Source organism: Tachypleus tridentatus, chromosome 6 (assembly GCF_004210375.1).
Source record: "Tachypleus tridentatus isolate NWPU-2018 chromosome 6, ASM421037v1, whole genome shotgun sequence".
In the NCBI taxonomy this organism is placed as follows: domain Eukaryota; kingdom Metazoa; phylum Arthropoda; class Merostomata; order Xiphosura; family Limulidae; genus Tachypleus; species Tachypleus tridentatus.
The window spans coordinates 96,257,386-96,284,997 of NC_134830.1; the positions used below are offsets into that span (position 1 = coordinate 96,257,386).

Here is a 27,612-nt window from a genome sequence, read left to right on the forward strand (position 1 = left end):
AATATTATTCTGTCACTCATACCAAGATTGTAGTTTATATAGATTACAAAACAAAATGTGACAGTCCAGTAATAGATGTGCTTGTTATTATAAATATAGTAGAAGTGTTTCCACATTCATTTAGGAAAATAAAATTTATCTTTGTTATAGAAACATAATTTGATACCCTTCCCTAAAACAAGTGTTAAATATTTAAAAGCCTATTGCTTCAAAATCATTGAATTAAGTTCAGTTTTAAGATTAAATAAGTATTTAAACTATGTTCTAATTTATTAAGTCTTTTTACAAATTCAACAAAATGTGAAATGTTGAGAACTCCTATTAATTTTATTATTGGAATTGTAAATCATAAAATGGATGTCATGTAGGTGGAGCACTTGAACTGTTTCAAGAACACATTTTGAGAAGATTTGGGTTTTTGATTCATCGAGATTCTACAGGTCAAAACTATTATATCCACATAAGTGGTAGTGCCTTCGTTATGATTTCCAATCAAATTCCATCAGTGTCTGGTTGTATTAACATTAAAAAACGAATACAAGTAAGCATTACTCATTTTTTCTTTGATTTGTACTTTTGTGATAAAATTAATTAATAATGATTTGTTCATGGTTTTTTATTTCAAATGTTGACTATCTAATGTGTAAAGTACTTTTGATTTTAAGATCAAAAATATTTTTATGCGTCAGAAAATTGTCCAGAAAATTCTCTATCATATTTTTTAGAAAAAAGTGGTATTTTCACTGTGTTGTTATCTTTGTATGGATTTGGTTAATTTGACGAACCTTGTAACCACTGTAAAAAAAATAAACAAAATTAGGAAATAAATAGAAATTACAGTGTTTTCATTGCAGCATGATTACAGATTATAGCATAAAACCACAAATGTTTAGTTTAAATAGCTTGAATCTTATAACATTATACATTTTGTGTGTTTATTTTATTGGCCATTCAGTCTTGTGTGACTAATATTACAACAGTTACAATGATGTGGTGCACATGCACTCATGTCACCACATCCAATAGCAAAAACTGGCCTTAATTAAGTGACCTGTTTTGGCTTTGTTCTAGTGAATTAATATTTTGTAGAATACAGTAATTTTTTGGTTATAATATATTAAATATGTATGCGTGTGTGTATATATTATTACTGTTTAGAAATAAGTTCTTAAACTTCAGTTATTTTTCTGAAAACATAAAATAGTAAATAAAGAAATAGAGAAAATGATCTCTACTACTTATGATTGTAAAGAAGTTTGTGCTTGATTAATCAGTGATGTCGAGAAACCCACTTGTTGAGAAATTTATATGCAAAAACGGCTCGTTTGGGTTGAGAAAATATTTTACATAGAAGAGCGAATAACGTTTCGACCTTCTTCGGTCATCGTCAGGTTCACAGTAATTTTTTGGTTATAATATATTAAATATGTATGCGTGTGTGACGATGACCGAAGAAGGTCGAAACGTTGTTCGCTCTTCTATGTAAAATATTTTCTCAACCCAAACGAGCCGTTTTTGCATATAAAATTGTGCTTGATTGTTGAACCTTGCCAATTTTCACATATGTACAATGTAAAACAAAATATTTTTTTCAGTTTTATATATTTATATATATGCATTTTGAAATAAAAATTATAAATTAACCTAACAATATCACATAATTTCATTGTAATTTATCAGCCTTTGTCACTGAAATATTGTTTTTGAACATTTTCTAAACGTGAAGACAAAATTATTTTTTTTAAGAAATTCTGAGTTTTTTTTTATTGGTATAAACACGTTATAGTGTGAACTGAATGTACACAAGTAAATATTTCCAAAAATGGAAGTGGTGGGTGGGGCCACTGTGTTTGCTTCCCCAAATATAGTGATACCTCAGCACATAGGAAAGATGGGAGCTTCTTATTTAAAATTCTACCTTGTTGATATTGGTGATTTGAGTTTCTAATTTATAAGAAACTAAAGACTTTGTATTTAGATCAAAGCTGCATTCAACATTTCACGTGACATTGAAAAATCAGTATTTAGATATATATTTTTTAATAACACTAAAATTTGAATTGTAACTGGTGCCAAACTTATATATGTACATTCATAAGATAGTAGTTCAATAAGAAAACAGTAGAAATATTAACATGCAAACAAAACTGCTTTAGTACATGGTAATGGTAGCCAATAACACAAGCTGATGAGCATGGATGATCCCATTTTCGTGCATTGTGAAAATTATAAATGTATTCTTAATACCCATACCAGCCATCTTTTAAAATTCATTTTTACTTCATAAACTGATAAAAAATCTTGAGACAAGAAAATATAAATTTTCTTTTTGTTTAATAATTATATTACTTTTGGCTAAAGTTGTAATACGTAGAAATGTTATTTCAACTCTTATAAAGATATAAAAGACCCTTAATACACATGACGAGGGACCACAATGAAAGGTGTGTATTAAAGGAATTTTCAGCTAGTTTATAATTTTTGTTGTTTGTTTGTTTTTTAATATAAACTTTAAGTATTTAAAAAAGAAATCATTTACATGATCTGAAGGAGAATAGTATTAATTTGGATATTTTATGTAAATGTTACTTGAAATTTTGTTATAAAGTAACACATTTTTATTTCACAATTTATAATACTTGCCCTTAATATGTTTGTATTATATTGAGAAACATTTATTAAAGAATTTCAAAATACTTGATTAAAAAAATTGTTATATTTGCTCTCTCCATAACAAAGTGGTTCTTTTTTTTAAAAAGAAATACCAACAACCTATTTGTAGCCCACATGAAGAATATATTACAAGACACTTTAGTGGGAAGAAGAATCGATCATATGATGTCATTTCTAGCCATGAGTCAAAGGTATTTACCATATTTGTTTTGTGATTAACTAAAACCTTAAGATTACAAAAATGTTTTATACTTCCCTCCAATATAAATTAGGCTTGTGTTTCTGAGCTATGCATGTTTTTTCATAAATAATAAAACTTCCCTGTCCTATTGAGTTTATACTCAAACAAAAATTATCATAGTTAATTACCATAAGATTACCATTGAACAAATATATGACTATCTTTTGTCATCAAGTGCTGAAAAGCACGGTTTATTGTTACACAGTGATTGTTCAATATACCTGATGTGCATGAGTCAGCATACATAAATGACCACAGCTCTTGTTTAACCACTGAAAAGTAGTACATCATGATGTTCGTGCTTTACTAAAATGTTTCAAGAACATGTAGGCAAGTATATTTTGTACAAGTTGACAAAAACAACATATTTACAGATAACTACAATTATAAATTATTTAAATTAAAACAAAATGAGAAGTATACAAAGAAGTAACTTTGCTAGCTACTAATGTACTAGCTTAATTATCCTCTTACTCAGAAGAAATTTACTTTGCAAGGAGTGTGTTGCTGTTCCTTAACTAAGAAAGTAATCAGTGTTTTATTGACTTTTTTACTAATTTATTGTAAGGAATATATTTCCAATTAAAGGAAAGGTAATTTGAAAATAGTAACAAAATAATCCTTAGTGCATTCTTCCAAATGTTAGGCAGTTTGGATTTATGACATTAGAATCAAATTATTATAGTCTTGTAATTTACAAGTGATTGAGGACTTCTTCTTGAATCCTAGTTTCCCATTTGTTCATTAATTTGAAAAAACAAATATAAATACTTTTTTTTAATTTCAAGATGACAATTTATATATTTGTGACATTTTTTAGAACATTCTACATCCTCAGAGGGAGGTGACTAAATACTTTTTGTTTACACATTTTTTTTCAGATTGGTTTTCTGTGGTCATACAATTATATGGTGACAAAACGTTGGAAGACACAAAGCACTGGAGATGAGCACTTTATGAAAACACTTATGAATGATTTTTGTGCATTTTGTAATAATGATAATGGACGGCTTCTGGACTGTTGGGAGAACTACTGGATGACAGGATCTCAACATATGTTGGGTTTAGAATAAAGAAATGGGTATATCACTCGAGGATGAAAATCAAATAAGCAAATCCAGAAGTTTTGAAACTTATTACACTATTATTCTCACAGTTAAAGCTTCATTTATAACTAATATTGAGGATAATTTAAAAGTATTAACATTTCTAGTGTAAGAGAAAAAACCCACCCTACCCTGTTTTATGAAGTGCACTTAAAGAACAGTACAAAGAAATTTTATTCTGAAAAAAAATGATGGATTAAATGTATAAAGGTCAAATATTGTTAAGGTTTAGGTGCATCTTTTTATACTTTTGAATTAAATGAATTTTTTGTTTGAAGACTAATAATGAACTAATAAGATATTGGGCCCAAATACTGATTCTGTGGCTTTACATTTGTCTGCAATCATGATTACAGAAATTGTGTATAATAAAACTACTCAAATTTTGTAATTCTAATTCTGTAATTAATATACCATAAACATTTTCACTGATAAAGTAATTTGAAAAGACTTTTTTTGTTTCATTCAAGCTCTTTTTGTATTATTTATGTTCATACACTGTTCGAAATGTAAGATTGATGCGACTGCTACGTTCGTGGATACTCCTTGGGCACTCTGTGCTGTAAAAAAACATACACATGGTTAACTGAAATTACCTCATAAAAAAGCTACAAAATAGTACTGATTTGAAACAAGAGGAAAACAGGCTAGAATTACACATCCCTTGAATTTATTTGATGTGAAAATGTAACATGGTCTTTCTTCATTTAATTTTGTTTCTAACAACAAGTACTAATTAGATTTTTCGACATGCATTGCCTCCCTTAACTAACATTTTAGTCTACTATTGTAAACTTATCTTTAAAAAAGATTTTATTTTTATTTAAGGTGAACTCCATAGATATTACAAATGGCTTCCACAAAACAATTATCGTGTGCAAACATTCTCATTTAGAACAGCAAGTAAGCTTTATTTTGTTTACTGTATCAATTTATAGTGCAGTCTAACTACACTATCACACCTATCGCTGTATTTCTCATATCTTAATATGTCAGTGGTTTTTACTAAATCTACCATTCTCATCTGAACTTAAAATTTTCTAGCACATTTCAGACCATAGCTTTTTTGTTATTGCCTTGTAAAGTACCAGTTGTGTACTTACCAACCAGTCCTGCTGCAAAACGCCATTCATCACAAGAAGACTACCCTTGTGCAAGTGGACTCTATAATCTAGATTTTCATTATTTGACCGTATGCTTTTTACCTAAAAAACAAGGAACCTAAAGTAATATGAAAATTATCTATTTATAATTTACATCCATTTCTTAAGTACTGTGAAGAGAAAATATACTGTCTACTCATCAATTATTGCAAGGTCAACTGGGTGTTGAGACTTGATGCAGAAATGTAAAGTTATAATGTGCTTTGTAGCAAATAGATAGGTGGAACATTTCATCTTTCCTTTTTAAATTTCCAAAAGGAATGAAAAAATCTCCTCTGCCAATGAGAATACTTTATTTATAATCTTAACATATCCAGAATGCTCTCTCTTTGACTGCTGAAGTAGGTTGAATTCCTCCAATGAAAAAGATAATGACACTCTACATAAGCCCAAAGACAACAAATTAAAAAAAGGTCATCAGTGGTGTACAGGAAAAGTAAGGGTGTCCAGGTGTGGTTAAGATAGTTAAGTGACATACCTAATACACAATATTAAAAGCATGAAATCTGTAGACTACCTCCTAGAAATCCAAAGATAAATTAATTATGCTGTTAAACACATTTTACCTGCCATCAGTTATTTAATGACCTTTGAAAATAAAAAAAATCACTTGTTACCTGACTCTCTTGCTTTGAGGGCAGTTTTTTTTTCAGTTCAAACTTCCTAGTTTCTCCCAAGGAAACTGATGCAATAATTGGATGTATTCCCATGGACAATTCATCATCACTATGCCATGCAACACTATCTTTACCATTTCTGTATAAATTTAAGAGAACAGAATTGAAACTGACTGTAGTTTTGTAAACTTCACTCAAATGTTGTTCAACTTTTAACTGTATTACTGTCACCTCATTAGGCCACTGTAAATAAAAAATAAAAATAGTAATAAGTAACATTAATACAAATTTTGCTTAATAGGGAATTTACTTTTCAATTATTAAAAACGTGCAGAAAATTAGGACATCAAAAATTTCTATAAAAAAATTCATCAAAAGCCAATTTATAATTTTATAGTCTTGGTTGAGGTCAGAAATTTTTATCAATTTCTTTTGACACCAAATATCTTGTATTTTGGAGAGCATTGAGAATGACAAAAAGGCATACCAACTTTATAGCACCAAAGATGTACAGTCACCACCTAATTCCTACTGCTTAAGATTATTTTTTAGTTATTAACTATTACAGATGTTATTTGTTTAGTTTTGTCTAAAAATGTGGAAATTTTTACTCTATACTACAACTCTCAATTCAAAATTATAAGGCTTCTATTAAGAACTCATAACCAAAAAACCAATAAAAAAGAAAAACACCACTAAGTTAAGTTAGTACAAATAACAGTTCTTAAGAGATGACACATTCAGCTGAAAAACGAATCATGCTTGGTTTTATAAATTACTAATATATGGTAACTGTAGAAAAATTTGAAGACCTATATATAAAACTTCATTTTCCAAAACCTATGTACATCAACATAAATCAATTTTTTGGAAAAATAATGATATATGATACTAATAATTAATATATAATAAAAGGAACAGAAAAGAATGTTATGTCTTCAAATAATATAATTATAAAATGAAGTCATTTTCAAACTATTATTCCAGATAAGGAAAAAATACCAGAGTAATCAATAAACAAAAAACCATGTAACTCTGAAAATGAAGAAACAATTGTTCTTGTGAAGTATGACCAAACTATACACAGGACTTTCATTCAGAAAAGACATGAAACTGTTTCACTGAGAAATTAAGTCTAAAACTACTCACTTATACAGTAAATGCTAGTTTGATTTCTTCACATCTTGAGATGAAAAATTTCCAACCCTTACTCTGACTAACACATAATGGACATCCAATTAATTACATAACTAATATGCACAAGTTTTATTTAATTGCCCATTACTTGAGTACATGGTCCCAATAAGTGTCATAAAGCAATGATTTCATTTACAAACTATGCAACAGTATCCACTCACAGAAGCAATTTACTGTTTTCTGGGATAGTTGTTCTGTATCCAGTTCTACTTTATGTGATAAGACTGTTCTTTAACTGTTGCACAGAGCTGAGATACTGCCAAGTTCTTGTGATTCAAATTACTAATGAGTCAGCTACAGAGAGGTAAATTGTAAATTCAGCTTTGGCATTTTCAAACATTCATTTTTGGCTTTGAAGAGTTAAAGACTTTTCTGTAAACTTTGATTATTATTTCAGTATTAACTTAGTACCTGCTGATCCTATGGGTTTCATTTTGTTCTTTTGCAACCAAAATAATCTTCACTTTTTCTCTTAATTTAATTGTTTCCTTTCATCCAGTTTTTCATTAGGTATAATTTCTTTTACCTTTTAACTTTCGTCACACTACAGTAGACCTCACCCAACAACCTGTCATTTACTCTCATCAGTCAAAAACTGTTTTTATTCAACTTTTTCCCCGTATCATTTCTTTCATTCCTCCTACAAAAAAACTCACTGTCTGTCTTTCTGAGTGTTAGATCTACAAATCTCCACATACCAAAAAAGATCAGATATTAATGCCAAGAATATCACCACATTTGTTTAGAGATGGTAGTGTGGTAGAGAATGTGAATGCTGAAGCAAATATATTTTACAGACCAAACCCAAATTATAAAAACATTTTATGGCATATATTACAAAACACAGAAACATATTAAACACCTTTAGAACAGAAGCTAACAATCTTGTAAACTTCAACATTAGTTCATGTTATGCAAATTTATTTTTAGTTATTTTGTTATTTTTTGAAGGCCAATTCCAAACACAAAAATGCTCCTACATTAATAATAATTTCTATATAATGGCTTGAACCATATGGTTATGCTAGGTAAAATTTTATCTCCAGTATCTTGCATAGTACATGACATCATAGTCAGACAATCAATGTATTTTATAAATCAGCCTATTATTTGTATACATACTCACTACAAAGATGTTCCTTCTCTGGATGTAGCAGTATCTTACCACCTTAGCATAAAATGTAGTACATTAAATCTAAAGTGTTTGTCTGAAACATATGTCTAGGTAAAGGGTTTTTTTGCTACGTCCATCTTAGGGTATCAAAATCTGGATTTTAAGATTGTAAACACTCATGCTTATAGCTACTTCATTCATTCTAGCATAAAATTAAATACTTTGTTTGTTTGAAAGAAATACAACACAATTACCAATAATGTTTGTAATGGTTCAAGTTTTACTTGTCAACAAAAGGATGGGTATACAAGCATTTCAATTAAATTGTGACAGAAAGTCAACCCAGGGCCCTCCAGCCTGTCTTCACACACAATGGTAGTTTAATGTAACAATTAAAAAATGGTCCTTTAATGTAACTGGGCTGAATGCTGTACCTCATAGCAATGAGATCCTGGTAACCAATTTCAGGCCCTTTAATACTGTCTTTGAATCTAACTTAATATTGATGGATTAGATAATAATGATTGTTCCTAATATGTAACATCATCATTACTTATCTGACAGAATGAAGGAATCCTCAGTATCCATGGCATTTGATATTCTTTTAGGCACAATTAAGGTAACAGACTTTTTTTTACCTTTTTATTAGTTATATTTTTATGTGCCAGAAATACCAAGCATGGGATGCTCATATATGTCACTTGGTTTTATTACTCATCAAAATCTCTACCAAACTACCTCAAACTTGAAATTCTTTTAGGCAGGATTAGAGTAACTTGATATGAGACCTTGGGCATGGTCAAATATATCAGTTAAAAGAGTTTGACTGCCTGAGTCCAAAACTGTAATCACATTACAGATCAGTCAACAGACAACAGAGCTATGAAGAAGAACTTTGTACTTGAAAAAAAATCTGGAGTAATTCTATAAACCACTATGCCACAGTTAAGCAAAGCTATTACAAGAATGAATTAACCAACACTTTGTGAACTTTCAAAGACCTCTAGTATCAACCTGAGGAAGGAAATTCATATCTGCCTTACTTAACATACACACTAGATTAAAGGAAAAATACCTTGCTAAGAAACTTGAAAAACATTTCCAAAACCTTCGTCCAGACTATCACACATGTAAGCAGCAATGCAAGCAATTGCCAACGTTATAAAATAACATTGGTAGCTTGGAGTGAACACAAATATTTTTAAAGCTAAATGTTTAATATCCCTAAGTCACAAAAGTTAGTGCACACTCCCAAACTAAATGTGACTTGGCAAAATGCCATTCCAGAAGAAATTAACATTTATTAGCTGGTGTTCTGATTCCTTCCTTAAGAAAATATATAATTTTCATTAACAAGTTATGTAATAACTTAACTATGTGTAAAATAAATGCCAACAACTTGTTAATACCTAATTGTTTACTTATATTCAATTTCATTTCATTAACACCATATAAAATTTAAATGATCATTTACCTACACAATGCTAAAAACTAACAAAATATGAAAGACATGCAAAAAAAGGGTTTGATTAATTGCCAAGTTACTGATTTTTTTATGTCCAACCAATTTTAACTTGTATTACATTCATTAATCTGTTTTTCCATTGAAGCAATTATTTATCCCGATAACAAACATAAATCATTTGTTACAATAAATGAAACTTCAGGTTCAGACATTTTATAAAAGTTAATTAAATAATTATAAACTGTTTTTATAATAATTTTCTACACTATTTTTTCGCTCAAAATTATTTGCACGGGTGAGAATAATTTTGTATGAAACTTTAAATATTAGTATGCAAATTTTGGCTCAGAGAAACATAAAGGTCACTGCAATACCCCGATAATTAAGAAAGAAAGTGAAATGAAAAAAAGCAAACACCTTCAAACCATACTGTACCACTATAGTAGACTCACTGTCAGTTTGAGAAGTATTACAGCTTTTGGTTTTGTTTTAAATAAATCTGCACAATGTAAATATGAAATATCACAATTCAAGACAAGAGTCAGTGCAACTAATTTACCATAATATAAAAATTATGATTTCCTACACATACCTCCTGATCTGCTTCCAGTGTTACACCAGAATATGAATAAGGAAAAGGACCATACCAGGCCACAAGTCTTGGTGTTTGGTATTTTTCTCCCATGATTTTGATATCTGTTTGCTTCCAGGGGATACTTCCCTGTTTAATAAGCATATTAAAATATCCATCTGCTTCTTTGGGTGTAAAGAAATATGGATGAAAATAAACACTGTAAAATCAAAGATTAATGCAATCAGTTCTTGGGGTCATATTGGGGGTGTAAAATATTGGATTTCAACAACTAATACTAAAAATATGAGAAGTAGTCCAGAATAAACTTTATTACCACCTGTATTAACCACTTAAAAAAGAAAGAAATGCTCATTATTAACAAAGTAAGACTTACATGCAGAGTAGTATATAAATACACCTATATAAAATCTGACACCACAGATATCAAATTATGTATTGTGATTTTTCAGCTGGAGTTACTTATCATAATTTCCACTGAAATGTAATAATAAATGTAAAAAAAAACAAAGAAAATAATGAAAAAACAACAAAAAACAAAATTTAGTAAACTCAATAAGACAACATTAAAAGCTTGTATTACAGGTAATAGGCCTTATTATGTATTGGTAGATTTTAGACTCACCATTAAAATGAAGGAGAAAGCAATGAAAAAACAACTGTACAGTTTATATGCCTTTCCAATATTTGCAGAATGAAGGGAGGGGTCTTAAAGTAAATGATGCTGCCATCTATTTATCTTCCCTTTAATATATGACTTCCAAAAATAAATTTCTGTGACACCTGGATCTAAATCTATTCAAAAATTAACTTTGAGTTCTTAAGTGTTTCTTACATCGTACAGTTTTTAAATTACCACATAAATTTTACCATTGTTTTACTGACATTTTAAATAGGTACTTTAACACAAACTCATCCAATTTTAATTTCCAAGATGTCAGAGGCAAAACTGTTACTTTGAAGAACAGTACTGATTGGGTAAATCAACATTCTCTCATATTGTTTTTGTTTAAAATTCCTACTTTCTAAAACATCAGAAGTTTGTTTCATCAACAGTAAGCTGTTATATGTAGACGTTGAGATTATACTAGTTAATAATACTGAAGTTAACATTCTGACATATTTATGGACCTATACAGCTATTGTTCTTTTCCTTCTCTTTAATTAAATTTAAACTCAAGTATTATTATGGAGCTAGCACATTTCTATTTATATTTCCCACAGTCTAATGAAACTGCTTGTTTAAATAAATATATAAAATGTTCAGCAGTGTGATATACAGTCAGAGGACAGTACACAGATCTCTTGTTAGAACTGCATAAGTCAAATAACAGACTTACCTAGAAATTCCGCTCATTCCACCAATTAATACATGTTCACCAGGATCCCTAGATATAAAATGAAAATACATGAATTACATTGGTAAATCAATGTTTGTCCATCTTTCAAGAAAATTCTAATTAAAACCCTTAATTACAAGAGCTTTGATACAGGCAATAGGACAAATAGAAGCATATATTTTTGGATGCTAGATTAAAATAACAGAACTACAGTTATGGCATCCAATTAACTATTATGGGCTTTATATCATTTGAAACATTAACATTTACTTTGCAGTTTTATATTAAATGGAGAGCTGTTTTACATATGACTGGCTCAAATAAGCCTGAAACAAAACTATTTTGTAACATTTTTCATATTTCATGCATATGCTTCCAATACAGCAGTCTCATCATATGAACAAAAGGACCTAACTCTTGCTCCTGCTCATACAAATTTTCAATAAATGATTTTGCATCTGTTTAATCTGATCTTCACTAATGAATTTATTGAAATATTTTTATTGGTATATTTATGCAAATACATAGTGTAGTTTTCAATTGGATCAGTTATTTTCAAAATTTCATACATTAATTTGGACTACATCATATGGGAAAGGAGTTTTGATTTCAATTATTAAGAACATTTTAATTATCTAATAAACTTACTGTCCAACGTTTGTATAAAAACTGCCTAATTATGAAATTGCCAACTGACATATTCCTCACAATTTAAAGGAAAACAAATGTTAATAATTTCATGCATTAGTTTTAAAAAAGAATCTTGGAATCTTGCATGCAAAAAGTTTCCAGGGCATGAGGGAATGACGATGCTTTATTCATTCTGCAATTTATGTTGTTACTTGTTAGAAAATTAAATACCAAAACCATTATGTGCCTGACTCACACTATGGAAATGCAAAGATCATGCATGATTGGTTGATTCATATTCGAACATTCATATTTTACCAGTCAAAACTGACCAATCACCAAAGGACAATTTTTATTAAGTGAAACAACATACAAACAGCATGTTCAACTCAAAATTCCATTAAACATCACCACATTTCTATACAATTAAAAAAGTAAAGAAAAACAATGTTACATTAAACATATTCTTGACAATGTTGTTTATAATGCTACAAACATATTATGTTTGATTGGAATCCTCAATAGCAGGAAGGGTGGATGAGTGCTGCAATCAAGTTCCAATCATTTCCCTGCCATTGGACTCAACTTATGGACTGTCAAGAACCATGTGTGCAGACACATTCACATGTTAAAATCAACTCACACACAAGCATCTTTCAAGTGTAATAAAGTTTCTTGCTCTGAATGGATGACAGCCAACTCCCAAAACAACTCCTGTATGGTCAAGAAACGAATGAGAGGAGGACAGAAGCAGCAGTTCAAGGATGGCCTGAAGATAACACTCAAGAGCTGCAACATTGATGTTAACAACTGGGAAACCCTCACTCACAACCAAACCACCTTATCCATCAGAGGGCAGAATTCTTTGAGTCATCAAGAGGACAACATTTTGAAAAGAAGTCAAAAAAGAAACAATGCTAGCTACAACTGAGAGCTCTCCTACCCTCTGAACTGACCTGCTCTTACTGCTAGAAGACCTGTGCAACAATGAGTGGCTTCATTAGCCATCTCTGGACTCATGTATGAACTTGGAGGACCATTACCCTCGACCTCGAGGGATTGCCACGACAATGGTTATGTTTGATTGGGGTTACAGCTTAAGTCTTTGTGACCAATAAATATGCAACTTATCTCTTACACATGCAGATTATGAAAGCCAGAAATTATAATAAAAATGTGTCATTATAAAATAATTCATTGGCACACACAGTTCTTATCTTTCAGCATGTTCATGTTTTGTTTGTAAGAAAATTGTTCAACCATTTCTCATTCTACAACTTCACCACCAGCTTACTTTCCTGCCACATTCAATTCATAAAAAATTTATTTTTTTCTGTATATTTATTAGTACTTAAATATTAAGCCATATGAAAATATGGCCCAGAATACTACAGTACTTTTGAGAATTAAAGAAACTTACCTCTTGTTCAATGTTAAACTTTCACATCAGAAATAACTAGTAACTGTTAAGTAAAAGACACAAGTGGATAACTTCTAACTTAATTTTTTTCTCAGCTTAGTTCTACCTTCAGCAATTATTAACTTAGATTTACATCACTATTTTTTGTACATAATACCTATTATTTAGGAAGCCACACTGAACAATCATGCAAAAAAAAAAAAAAAAACGGGGAGTCATCATGGAAATATTTTTTTTTCAACATAACATGCCAATTAATACTGTTACTGGAGGTTATAATAAGCAATGTTACTAGCAAAAATCAAATCTAAATGCCTTAATACATTTACTGATCTTTAAAATGACTAGTAACAGTTCTGTTTTGAAAGTATTGCTGAAAATGTATTTTATTAAAATCAAATGCAGCTTAATACATGACAGTATATTGAAGGTCTGGATGCCATATTTAGCTAATACTGTTTCTCTAGAAATATTTGAATTATAACCAGATAATAAAATTAAGAATAACAATAAAGAGTATGCACTGCAAAAAGTGTTTTCCTGTATATGTGTTGTAAAATTGTTTACAAAATTATTTAAATTTAATCTATTAATCAGCAGTTCTCCTCAACATATTATTTAGCACAAGTGATAATGGTAGATCACATACTTCTCATAGACTTAATTTTCATCTATTGAAATACTCATATGTCTAGACTTCTTACTATATTCTTGAATATATATTCATATCTATGCCTACAAAACAGCTGTTCCAGTGCAAAATGAGACTTATTCAGGATGCTCCAGAACAAAACTGTCATAACTGGCCCTTAAATAAGCACTTATAGCACTACTGGGCTGAGCAATCTTAAATCTCAGTTGCAAAAGAGTATTATGCTGAGGCAGTGTATATTAATTTATCTCAGTATCTACCTAATTGTCCTTTATGTTTTGATCTATGTTCTGTCTGTGTTTTTTTCTAGATGATTCTGTGCTATCAAGCTAATATGGAGCCTCTTTTTAACCCATACCTAATCAAAGAGCAGTTGTAGTGAACTTTGACTTGTGTTACATACCAGACAGTATCTTGTGAATAGTTGCAGAACTATCACAACAGGATACTGACACATTAAAGAAAGCTCTGCCAAGTAACGCTGATTGTTGACCACGTATATGAAAGTGTCAAGCCTTATCTTGACAACAAAGAAAACTTTCTCTCAAAAGTACCCAAGTATCATAAAATATACAGCATTAAATGCACAAACAAGAACAAAATTGAGAGAATAACTGGTAAAAAAAGATGTATTGAATCAGAAACAGATGACTTTGCAAAAAAAAACCTTAGCTCTTGATGGTGTTACAACACATTTACACATATCAACAAATATAGACTCCAAATCATGCCTATATGGTAAGGACAGAGACCACAAAGATGACAAATATCTTATACTTGTGGCTACACCTACACAACAACAGTCTGTTTGTTTAATTATTTAAGTCTTTGGCTTTTTCATAATTTTTACAAAAATTGAGAGAAAAATTAACTTGATTGCCAAAAACATCAGATATCATCCCTCACATATGAATTTCTTTATGAATAAGAAACCAGCTTCTGCTGTGACACAAGCAAGATTACCACATCCATCCAAATCAGATTTACTGATCAGTTCACACAGTTATCAAATTCCCTTCTCAAATATAAAGCAGCTTACTATATAAATCAACTGTGAGACTGTTACTGCAATATTCTATCTGAACAAAACTTTGTGAATGAACCAAGTACAGGATACTTACGCTTCAGTCAAGACTGAAGAGCTGAGATCCACATAATCCCTCAGAGAGGTCAAGCAGTGTTATTTCCTCTTCACATACAACTGAGTGAAATGTGCCAACTGATAACCAAACTCCAGAATGAAAATTATAATTTTAGTTGTTTGTATCATTTCAAAATTTTGCTTGTAAGTTGTATGTGGTGACCAATTTAATATTTACATTTTTCCCTTTGATTGTACCCAATTGTTAACATATGTTGTAATAAAAATGTTCAAAATATTGTATGTCTGCATAAATGATGATACAACATATTCAATAAGACTCATGAATCTGTAAGATATCTTTAGGTGTTTTGATTTTTGGTTGTGTTATCTTGTCAAAAACACCACTTTTGAAGGTACGTAGGACAGTGCTCATTTTGAGATACAACATTTAAAGCCATGAGAATTTCTTCTGATAACACTGGTTCTCTTTAACTAGACATATTAACCTTTCAAAAAATGTATGATACCAAAGCATATCTTTCCAGACACTTTTTTCCAATTTTGGGGGGCCTGGTTAGTTGGTTAGCACAAAACTTCACGATAGGCTATCTGTGCTCTGCCCACCATGGGTATCGAAATTTTGTTTCTAGCAATTGTAAGTCTGCAAACATAATCCTGGACCATTGGAAGCCTGGCTCCCTAACTATGTGTATAAAGTTAAAACTATGTCTTTCAATACATGGACACTTACAAGTCTGCAGTATTTTGTGTAATCAAAAACTCACTTGATTTCAATAGTGTCCTTCTTTTGAAATGGAACATCACCCTGTAAAATAGATTATTAAAAGATAAATCACAAAACTCAATTTATATAAAATTCAATGAGTTTACTCAACAGAAAATTCTTCAACATTAGTTGAAAATTGCACATTTCTTATTCACAAAGATGCTTCAACTAATAAGCCATAATGTCAGTTGTTAAATCACGCTACATGAATTAATACATGCAAGTAGAAGTGCAACACAGAGAAGGTATTTAAAAAAAACAACAACAATAGATAACGATTCAGAATTTAAATGTTTCTATAGTCGTACAGACTGTAAGTCTCAAATTATCTCAGAGCCTTACATACCTTCCATTCTCAAAATTAAAATAGAAAAAAACAAAAGCTCTGAAAGCAAACTAAATAACTTCAAAATTGTTACATATTTTAATTTAAAAAAAATTAGCACCTGTATAATGACTAAGTTAAATGTTTCAAATTATGAAAATGTACCTGCACAAAATTAATACAGAAACATAAAAAGTACCAGAATGTTCCACCATCAATAAAACTTTTCCTTATGCTTATTTTTGGTTGCCAACATATTACATTAGAATGGATTTTTTTTCTTTAAGCAATTAAAACTGACATTTCAACACAAAAGAATGTGCATCTTCATACACTGAAGATGGCCTGTCAACAAGAGCTGAAAAATTGCAGTTTTAGTTGCACAAAAAAAAAAAAAAAATAAATTCTAATCTTAAAACTGTTCACAATATTTCATTTAATTATCCAGTAGCATCCTCATATCTTAGCATTTAATAAAAACAGTTATCCCTGATAAAGAATTATGAAGTTTGTTATTAGACTGAGCATCACAGTAATTAACAAAAATGACAAGAACAAAAAAATGTGAGAGGGCTCAAAAAAGAAATACATTTAATTGATAATTCAAAAGTATGCATAATTAATTCCTAAAGAACCAGGATAATATCCTACTGAAGAAGAGAATTATTATATACTTAGTGAAAAAGAAAAATGGCATGGTAAACGACTGAGACCCAAAAACAATTTTTTTTTAAAAAAAGGGCAAAATGAATATTAATAAATGGCAACTTGGTTTCTAGAATTTGAGGGAAATAATATAATTTTATTTCATTCATAAATGCACATCACACAAAGTTCACAAGATCTAAAGTTGGATGATTTCACGTGAGCAATCACCAACAAACTCAAATGCAGTCTTACAATAAAACTTAATGGTTTATATAACAGACCATCAACAATAAATAGAATAAAGTTATCTGCAAATAAAAACTGCATAAATCAAGGCTGACCCAGCTGAATCAAACATCAACAATAGTAATTACATGTTTTACATACCACTAAAAAAATATGAATTATTAAATAAACACAGAAAAAAAAAAGAGGGGTTAAACAAGTCCTAATTGAAAGCACCTCCACCTGATGATAAGAACTCTGATACTGAAGATCTGGATAATAAATGAAAAAATTGATCCAACTGGATACCAAACAAAATCATATTCAAAGGATTATGTTCGACTGAAATGAACAAAACAGCAGTCGAATAACTTGTACACATCTTCATTCATCAATCTATAAGGTAGAGAAGATTGGTATACTATGACTTACTGAATATACCAATCTTGATCACATAGTGAACCCTGATAGACAACTTGATATAGTTCCAGAAAACATCTGCTTTAAAGAAATCTCTTCTCAGATTTTATTAATATTTCTCCACACTATATAAAGTTAAGAATAAACATTTCTACACATTCAAAACTGAACTAATTATAAAAAAATTCTGCATAATAACCAACCCATATGTTGTACTCAAATTAAAGAGAATACACAAACGTGACACAGAAAAACTTTTGCAAAAGTCCATGTTTAAAAATCTTAAATACAAGAAATAAAACATTAAAAGATCTGACCCAGAAAAAAAAAATCTTTGCTTTCTCACAAATGATGGTCTCAGAAATGCTATCACCAGCTAACTATTTTTCGTTTACCCAAATCAACAACAGTTTTTCTACCTCTTCCATTGTTTGTGATCTTTGTTTCATAAGCACTGTCACTCCTTTTGCAACATCAGCTCCTTTGATGACCTCCTTATTTTTCAGTATGGTGCAGACTGTAGACTTTGCCACACCAAACTGTGTAGCAAACACCACTCTCATATTTCACAATGAAATCTTTTTTCGCCTCTATTGTGGCTCTAACAACTTTTCTTTTTGGTTTGCTGCTTTCATTATCCTTCTTTGACCCCATGGTGGCTTATTTAATCAGAATATTTAGAAAAAAAAGAAAAACAAGAACATTCACGAGAAGGGAGTTGTTTGAAAACTGAGGTACCACTGTATTTAATTGCAGTTTAATATAATTTAAGACTTAACTATATACATTGCACAAGTCAATTAATCAGGCCAAAACAAAAACAAATACCACACATCAACACACATAAAAGATAAATAAAACTCTTTTGTTTCTCATTCTGCAGCTTGTAACAATGTCTTGGTGGCAGGAATCAATATAAATGGTGGGCATACAAAATAAGGATACAAATTTATTAGATTCCAACTGTGTTCACAAACATCTTTTGAATTTGCTCACAGAAATATATTGAACTGTGAAATACTTCTGATTTTAAAACATATAGCAAGGATGGTCAGTGACAAAAACTGAGTTATCCAGTTCTCCAAAGCAGAATGTGAAACAGAATATTGTACTCATCCATTGATCAGTAACAATGAAGAAAATTACAACATTATGAACCTGAGAATCTCCCTAAACCTCACCATAGAACTAAAGACAGGTTTTTGTCTAGAAGACAAGGGTAAAACCTTTAAGAGACATGAAGGTTCATCTGATAAAAACCTATAAAATTTAGACTACAGTTGCATACAATTTAAAGAGAAAGTAGACCACTCATACAAAACCTGGTAAAATTTCCAAACAATATCAATTAAATAATGTGTACAATAAAGAACAGAAGACTTGAAGAAGTGAGTGCAGAAGCATGAAAAAAGAACATGAAATTTAAGTCTAATTAAAATGGGAATTATACCTAGAAGAACCTTGAGGAGATTTTTTTGAATGAAGAAAAATCTCTGTTAAAGCCAATGTTAGAAAGTATTAGAAGAATATTATCATGTTTATAATGTGCACCTAGTGTTAAAAATAATTATAATTTACAAAAATGATACAAAACAATTAATTATAATAAGATATTAAATTAATGTGGTTGTATTGCTACCTAAGCTATGTGCTAAGACAGGACTCTACACCTGTGACACCAAACTCCTCTAGCATGTAAATATATCAAGATTTTTCCAGCCTGCACTATAAGAAACCAACTATTATATATATATATATAATGGTTATAAATAATTTTTCAAGATATTTCATCTACTTTTATGATATTTCATAGTCTTGAATACCCTCCACCCCAAACATCTATCCCATTCTCATAGTTTTTAAATTTTATTTAATTAATCATTGTTTAACTAAGATAAAATGATTAACTACTATCATATCACATAACACATTTCACAGATATGGTTTTGCCCATGACATTCTCAAGACATTTGTTTTTTTCCCATTTTCTACAATTTTATTTAAGCCTGGAACTTAAATGCAATTTCTGGGTTTTTTAGAACACATAGAAACCTTAATATATGTATAGAAACTGAGGTAGCATGCTATAACGTCATTTAATTCATTAAGGTCACAAATACCTTGACATATGTTACAGTTTTGGTAGTTTCCCGTTAATTTCCACAAAGAGTATTGAGTAGTTTCACTTTATAATGGGAGAAGTAACAGATAAATTAAGAAGTTGTGCTGAGTGTCTAAAATGACTGAATTTTATATTAAGAAAGACAGACACCAGATGTAGTAGCTTAAAATGATAATCTGTATTTCCTCAAAAACAGAAACATAATGTGTGTACTTGCATTTGGATACTAAGCCATCTCATTCTACTTAACATCTGGTTTTCTTCTCTTAAGGTATCTTTCTGTAAACCAAGCCATTTAAAATCCTACATATATTTTAGTTCTGTTTAAAATTAATATTTTTTCTTTAATAACATAACATTTTGAGATAACATGAGATGTACTGGTCCACCTCTAGCTCTTCCATCCTATAAACTAAATTATTTTTTAATCCTAAAGCCAGTTCTTATCATTGATATACTTATCAAGCTTTTCTTAAACTCACTTAAATTTACTGCCTCTACAACATCTGAAGGCAACCTGTTCCAAAGGCCAACCACCAACTTAGAAAAATGAAACCATCTTAGCTGAAGATGACTTCTACCTAGCCAAAATTTGTTTCCTAGTCCTAGTAATCTCACTATTAAATGTGAAAAAAGATGATGCACCAACATTATTAATTTCATTTACAATCTTAAACACCTCAACCAGATTCCCCTAACTCTTCTTTTTCAAGAAAAATCAATTTGAGAGATTTCAGCTTCTCCATCTATTACAACCTCTAAATCCCAGACATTATTCTAGTAACACTTATCTTAACCCTTTCCAACAATTCAAATGTCTTTCCTAAGGTAAGGAGCCCAAGACTGAACACAATATTCCAAAGGCAGCCTAACCAGTGGCTTCTACAATAAATCATAACCTCTTTAGACTTATATTCAGTATTTCTGTAGATGCATCCTAAAATCCTGTTTGCCCTACCACTATCAACAGTACACTGCTTGGATGGCTTTATAGACTGATAAACTATTACACCAATATCCCTTTCCTTCATAACAGTAATGGTTATTCTTATCTAAATTATAATTCAAATTATGATAACCCATACACCTTATCTTGCATTTATTATAATTAAAATCCATCTACTATTTATATGCCTAAGTCACTAAATAATGTAAATCCATTTGCAAATAAGAATCCTCTTCAGAGCTAACAACACCCAAGACTTTAACATAATCGAAAAATTTATTTATTAACTATTCTTTTAACTACATCACCAATGTAAAAAATAAATAAAAAATAAGAGGTCCTAAGACTGAGTACCAAGGCACCCCATTTTGTTTTCTTAATATAACTTAAGAGTTTAGTTTTGTCAACTTGCTCATACGGTATTTGAAAAAATAATAAAAATATCCTTTTTTTAAAGTACTACTGGATACCATTAGATCATCTCAGACTATATGTATTTTTGAAACACATCTCCCTCTTTTTTATTTTTTAACTTTTAATTATAATAATTTTTCATAAAAGATTAACAAAAAATATAAACAAAGGACCATCATTATGGAGAAATAAATAGATACTCATTGGTCTAAAATTCTTCCATATAGCTTGATTTTCTTGAATGATTAACATGAATTCTCAAACTATCTTTCTATTGTTTCAGGTCTATCAGTTTGCTATGAAGATTCTAAATATCAATACAATTTTGTTCTATATCACTCCCTGACAGAAAATAAAAGCAAGCACACAATTGGTTAAAGCCATAAGCACTCCATATAGCATTTTATATTTCTATACATCTAAATGCTATACTATTATAATTACATTAAAAAAAGCAAGACATATAGTTCATGTGTTGAGTAAAATAAATGAGATAATGTATATTAGAAAAGCCATCCAAAATACACATACCTGCAAATTTAATTTTAAACAGCTCCTCACAAAAAAACTTATATATACTCTACAACCAAGTCGCCATGAATGATGGTTATCTATAATCAGTTTATTTTGGTCACATGTAATCCACCACACAGATAACAAAAAAGGGAAACTACTTACTACTGAACTTTCACCTTCTTCATATTTAAACATACTCTTCCTACATCCAGAGGTTAATCCTTTCTCACACTTTTCACTACTCCAACCAGCCCAAGATCCCTGAATCCTACCATTTCGATGCTTATCACTCATCTCAGTTGTTCTCCTACAGAATAAAATTTAAAGATAATAATCATCACAAGCAAATACATACATATTACATCCTTACCTTGATTTTACTGTTATTATTTATTTATTATTGTCTTTTTGTCCACTACCTTAAATAAATGCTACATGCATAATATGTAATAATCTAAAGTAAAAATGTTTTAAGAGAAACAAAATTATCTGTTAATATAAATATAAAAATATCTATATGCCATAAATACATAAATATATTTTTGTAAACAAATTTATATAAGAACTCTGTCAATGTCAACATGAAAATACAAAGCACAGACTCTGAAAGAAATAGTTAAAATTAAGGATAAGAATAGCTTCTTAACACCTCTATGGAATTTTGAATGTCATTCAAATAACCAATTGTAGGTTATTTCTTAGCTGCTATAAAGAATTCACCTTTTAAAACAAATTGAAAATCACAATTTTATATGAACATGTGACACATGTTAAGTCTTCATTATTAACTACTAACTTTTAAAATAAACATTGTGAGAGCTCTCTATTTAACTTCTGATACTAAAAAAACCCTAGTTTTATTATGAACTAAACATTTTTTATTTATTGTACGTATATTCTGCTTAAACTCTAAGTCTTTGTAAAACTGCTCTACAATTTCAACAAATTTACTCATTTAACTGCCAATTCTAATTTTAGTAATGGTATTATTAATATACTGAATAATGTTACTTGAAAACCTAAAAAGCTGCAGTCCTTAAACACTTAATTTTTGTTACAGAATTCCACAATATTTTCATTTTCTGTGAAAGTACTAGTGTTTGTTTTTATTCAAATCAAAATACAGATTAAAACTGTTTTCTATGTTTACTCAATTATTTATTTGATATATCTACTTCAGATTAGCATCATATGTACTTGTACAGTTATGTATCAGAACAGCAACAAGTACTTTTAGTGCTTCACCAGTCTAATTTGGTATAGCTTTTTTCTATTTTTTTTTTAAGGTAAAATAAAAAGATGTAATAAATCCACTTCTAGAATAAGAACATTATCAACATACCAATTTATTACTTAAACTTTTGGTAATGTAACAATTAATACTGTAATAATATGTTATAAAAAAAATTGTGTGAAAGTTAGGAATATCCCGTTATTCATCAATATCAACTACTCCCATATTTTTTTACATTCATAACCCACACAAAGGACTGGTATCTCAGCTTGTAACCAGTAAATACAAAGAGTAAAAATAATGGAAGAACTGGTCCAGAAGCTTTACAAACCAAAAAGAAAACAGTCTCTAAAAAAATCAAATATCATGATAAAAAAATGACAGTAAAGATTGCATAAGAAAACATATAAGAAAAGTTGAGAGAGGGATACTCATTATAAGACAAAGAAGAATACGTCAGAACCAGTCTAGATTATAAGAACGGTACCAAAAACAACTGATATGGACAATCCCAAATGCGTGATCCACCTTCCACTGTAGCACACGGGTCAGGTGGCATTGACCACAGCAAGTCCCTCTCAACATTATAGAAAATGATCACTGCCTCACAGATTATTGTCAACCTTCCATGAAAAATGAGAAAATAGTGAAGAGGAGCAAATTGAGAGATCAATAGCAGTAAAGATCTGACTAGGTACATGAAAATAAGTAAAAGAACCAGTATTGAAAAGAGAAAGATTGTAATCAGAGACAATACACTCTACAGAGCAACCCCTCCTATCAATATCAGTACTTCCCCAGAGAGGATGATGTCCATTGAAGTCCCCCAGGATTACAAAGGGAGATGGCAACTGTACAATGAGAGCATCAATTAACACCAATTGGTGTATTAACACTAATTTCTCAAATTCTTGTGACTGTGAAAGATTAAGATTATAAAACCAGAGCCAATAAAAAAAAAAACAATGCAAAAATGAAATTCTATAATTTCATTTGGATGTAATTTCTCATTAAATGCATACAGTAAATTAAAATCATTTTTGTTATTTAACTCTTTCTAATGTGTATTGAGCATTAAGTAAATGAAAAATGGTTTGTTTATCAAGTAAAACTTGGTAATAATCAGGATTCAACAATCAATAATTTTGGACACCTAAATCTATTACATTCAATTAATTATTCTTATAAATTAATTGAGTAAGGAAGCACATTATGCTAATAACAGGTGGACAAAAAATGATTTATATGCACAAGGAAAAGTTTTACTGATGATGGAATAAACCATGGTTGGTTAATTTGGTGTTTTATGGCACAAAGCAATTAGGCTATGTGCACCAAACATCCAGTAAAAAGTTAAAAGTGAAGTGAATTTAGTAAAGTTCATAAAAGGAAATTAAGGTAAAACAAAACATAGTTTAAAAAAAAAAACAACTAGTATAAAATCAATGTTTACATCTAGTCTACAGTGTTAAAAGAAAAACTATAGTGATACAAGCTGTAAATGACTTTCTGTAGCATAATTGTAATTATCGTAATTCACCAGGAAAACTAACAGGTAAGAACATAAACAAAAATCAGTCACCTGAAGTTAGCCTTTCCAGTCCTTGGTCTGAGTTATTTGATGTTACAGCCTTTTTCTAATTTCAAATCAAACTCAATGTATTTTGATTCTTAAAAGGGAATCACATTGAAAAGGGTCTGATGTATAAATTAAAAAACTTAAACAGCATTAAAAAGATCAATGGCCTTTAAAAAACTAAAAACATTACCAAGGTGGACAGTGTCACCATCACCAATAACACTGTCTAACATTACGGATAAACCTTGGGATAAAACATGTTTAAAATGGTGCCATCATTGAGAGTCATAATGACGATAAGAAAGTTAAACACTGCTTATTGTGACCTGAGTGTTACACAGACTACACACTGGTGCATCAGTTCCAGATAAAAGAAAATGATGAGTTAAAAAACTGTGACCAATGTGTAGTCTAATTAAAACAAGTTCCTCTATCCAATCCTTACAGAAGGAAGACAGCCAAAGTCCAATATAAAGTATATTTGGAAAAGCTTGTTTTCATGTTGCTCACTTCAAGTCGACTGCCAGCTGGCACAGAGCTGAGCCTTGAATACAGGACCATGATCCATGTATGGAACAAGTACAGAGGTGATAGTATCAGAGCAGATGGATTTAGCTGTGGTGTCAGCGAGCTTGTTCCCAGAAATACCAATCTGGCCCAATATTCAAAAAAACTGCAGAGAAGTACAAGTTAAAGAGAAATGGGACAGTCATTTTTGAATATTGATGAGAACAGGGTGTGAACTATCATGAAGCAATTCCTTGGCAAGTAGAGAACTAAGTGAGTCAGTATAAATAGTGCAGTTTGTGTACTGCTTAGTTTCTGTATGATTCAGGGCAAGAGAAATGGTGTACAGTTCAGCAGTGAACAGGGAAGCTGTAGAGGGGATTCTATGCGCAACCACTGAACCACAAAAAACCATGGCAGAGCCTACACTATCACCTAATTTTGAACCATCTGTAAAAATAGGAATGGAAGGATGGTTTAAAAGATGTTCAGCAAATAATGGACAGCATTTCCAAACAGGAGTGTGTGCTTTTTTCAGATGACCCAAAGATAGGTGACATTTGGGCACTGTAAAAAGCCACGGTGGGATGGGCCAACCAGTGTATACAACAATGTTATCCAAGGACAGACCCAATTCATCAAACTGCATCTGGATGTGAAGGTCAAAAGGAGCAATGGCAGATAATCTGTTCTGAAAACGTATGGCCCACCTAGAAAGGAAAACACAACCCCAGGTGGGATCCTCTATTAAGGAACAAAGATTCAAAGCATATAATAAAGACAGTTGCAAAAGGTGGAGGTGCAAAGAAAGTTCAAGAAACTCTGTATATAAGCTCTGAACTGGAAAATTTCAGAAAGCCCCAGTGCAGAGCTGAAGTCCTTGATGATGAATAGGGTCCACCATCGTTAAGGCCAATGTCCTGGCATAGCCATAGACCAATGATCCATAGTTGAATTTAGATTGAATAAGAATATGATATACCTTTAGCATAAAATATTGATCCACTCCCCAAGTGGTGGAAGAGAGGACACAAAGGATGTTCAGTGCTCTTGTACATTTAACCTGTAGCTGCTTGATATGTGGTATAAAGATCAGCTTATGATCAAAGATAAGCCTCAAAAACTTTGTCTCAGGGACCACAGGCAGCACAACTTCACTGATAAGGAGTTCAGAGTCAGGGTGAATACACTGTTGGTGGCAAAAGTGCATCCAAACGGTTTTAGAGAGGGAGAAGTTAAAGCATTTTGCTGTGATCCACTTCAGTAAACATCCGAGGACAGTCTGTCGCTGCTGCTCAATATACCTCACGTTCAACAACTGACATGAGATATGAAAGTCGTTGACATAGAGCCCATTTGCAACAGTAAGAAGGAGTTGTTCAGTGATGGCATTAATCTTTATACTGCAAAGTATGACTCTCAAAACACAGCCCTGAGGGACTCCAAAATCATGTAGAAAGGAACGGAAAAGTATCGTACCCACATGAACTTGGAATCTCCTGTCCATTAAAAATTTGTTAATAAAAAATGGGCAAATGACCATGTAACCCATATATATGAAGGTCTCGTAAAATGCCATACCTCCATGTTGTATCATGAGCCTTCTCAATACCAAAGAATATTGATACAAGATGTTGTCATTTAAGAAAGACTTCTCTGATTGACGTCTCAAGTCCACAGTGGAGCGCTGTCATCGGAACCCACACTGGGCGAGTGAGAGGAGGAAAAAAACAAGATGAGCATCCTCTCTAAAGTCTTACAGACACAACTCGTCAAAACAACTGGACGATAGTTTGAAGGAATCTTAGGATCCTTTCAAGGCTAAGAGAAAAGTAGGGCAATAGCCTTGTGCCACACATCAGGAAAAACATTCTCCTGCCAGTTCTGGTTATAAACAATCAGAAGAATACAAGAGAAGCAGGAGATAGATGGAGCAGCATTTCAAAGAGTGCATCATCAGGTCCAACTGATGTACTGCCAGACCAATGAAGGGCCAGTTTGAGTCCCACCAGTGTAAAGAGACGAGTATAGTCATAGAGACAATCAGCTTGAAAGGAAAGAGGTGATCGCTCTGCCTGTGTCTTGATACATAAGAAGGTGGAGGAAAAAGCAGAAGTGCTAGATACCCAGCAAAAGCTTCCAAGTAGAATATCACCAATGCTCCTGGTCATCAGAGAGCAAGATCGAGAGGGAGACAGAATTATACTGCCCACTGACCCTTCGAATCTTGTCCCATATGACTTTAGAACTATTGGTAGAAGATATGCTGGTTGTGAACTTAATCCAAGATACCTTCTGGCTTTGACATCTTACCCACCAAGCACGTATACTAGCCTGCTGGAAAGTAATGCAGGTCAAGAGTGTGGGATATCTACTGAAAGTATCCCAGACCCATTTTTGAGCCTTCCGTGCCATGTGGCAGGCAGGATTCCCCCACAGACTAGGATATCATGGAAAACGTGTCGAGGTTTATGGAATACATTGAGCAACTGCTTGTATAATATATACTACAGTCAGTTACTGCTACAACACAGTCATCTACTGATGGCTTACAGATGATGGCAACTGTACAATGAGAGCATCAATGTCTGATTG

At 31.1% G+C, this 27,612-nt stretch overlaps 2 protein-coding genes across 21 annotated transcripts in view; one reads left to right on the top strand and one right to left on the bottom strand.

The window, feature by feature from the left end:
• The window catches only part of Iml1 (GATOR complex protein Iml1), a 159,211-nt gene extending 154,738 nt beyond the window's left edge, over positions 1–4,473 (top strand). For 11 of the 12 annotated variants that reach the window (XM_076506369.1, XM_076506371.1, XM_076506368.1 and 8 more), the window contains 3 exons: positions 369–541; positions 2,760–2,864; positions 3,796–4,473. In XM_076506369.1, coding sequence (XP_076362484.1) covers positions 369–541; positions 2,760–2,864; positions 3,796–3,987 — 470 coding nt within the window. In that variant the 3' untranslated portion in view covers positions 3,988–4,473. Of the gene's footprint in view, positions 1–368; positions 542–2,399; positions 2,445–2,759; positions 2,865–3,795 lie in introns of those variants that run through there. The other variant, XM_076506373.1, reaches the window with a different exon arrangement.
• Positions 2,024–27,612, bottom strand: part of LOC143253106 (alpha-ketoglutarate-dependent dioxygenase alkB homolog 3-like) — a 30,369-nt gene continuing 4,780 nt past the window's right edge. For 5 of the 9 annotated variants that reach the window (XM_076506384.1, XM_076506383.1, XM_076506379.1 and 2 more), the window contains exons 2-7: positions 21,860–22,004; positions 16,080–16,120; positions 11,509–11,556; positions 10,169–10,367; positions 5,801–6,043; positions 2,024–5,225 (exon numbers count right to left, since the gene is read on the bottom strand). In XM_076506384.1, the coding sequence (XP_076362499.1) occupies positions 5,061–5,225; positions 5,801–6,043; positions 10,169–10,367; positions 11,509–11,556; positions 16,080–16,120; positions 21,860–21,991 (828 nt within the window). In that variant the 5' untranslated portion in view covers positions 21,992–22,004 and the 3' untranslated portion in view covers positions 2,024–5,060. The remainder of the gene's footprint in view (positions 5,226–5,800; positions 6,044–10,168; positions 10,368–11,508; positions 11,557–16,079; positions 16,121–21,859; positions 22,005–27,612) is intronic. The other 4 variants (XM_076506386.1, XM_076506380.1, XM_076506385.1 and 1 more) reach the window with 2 other exon arrangements.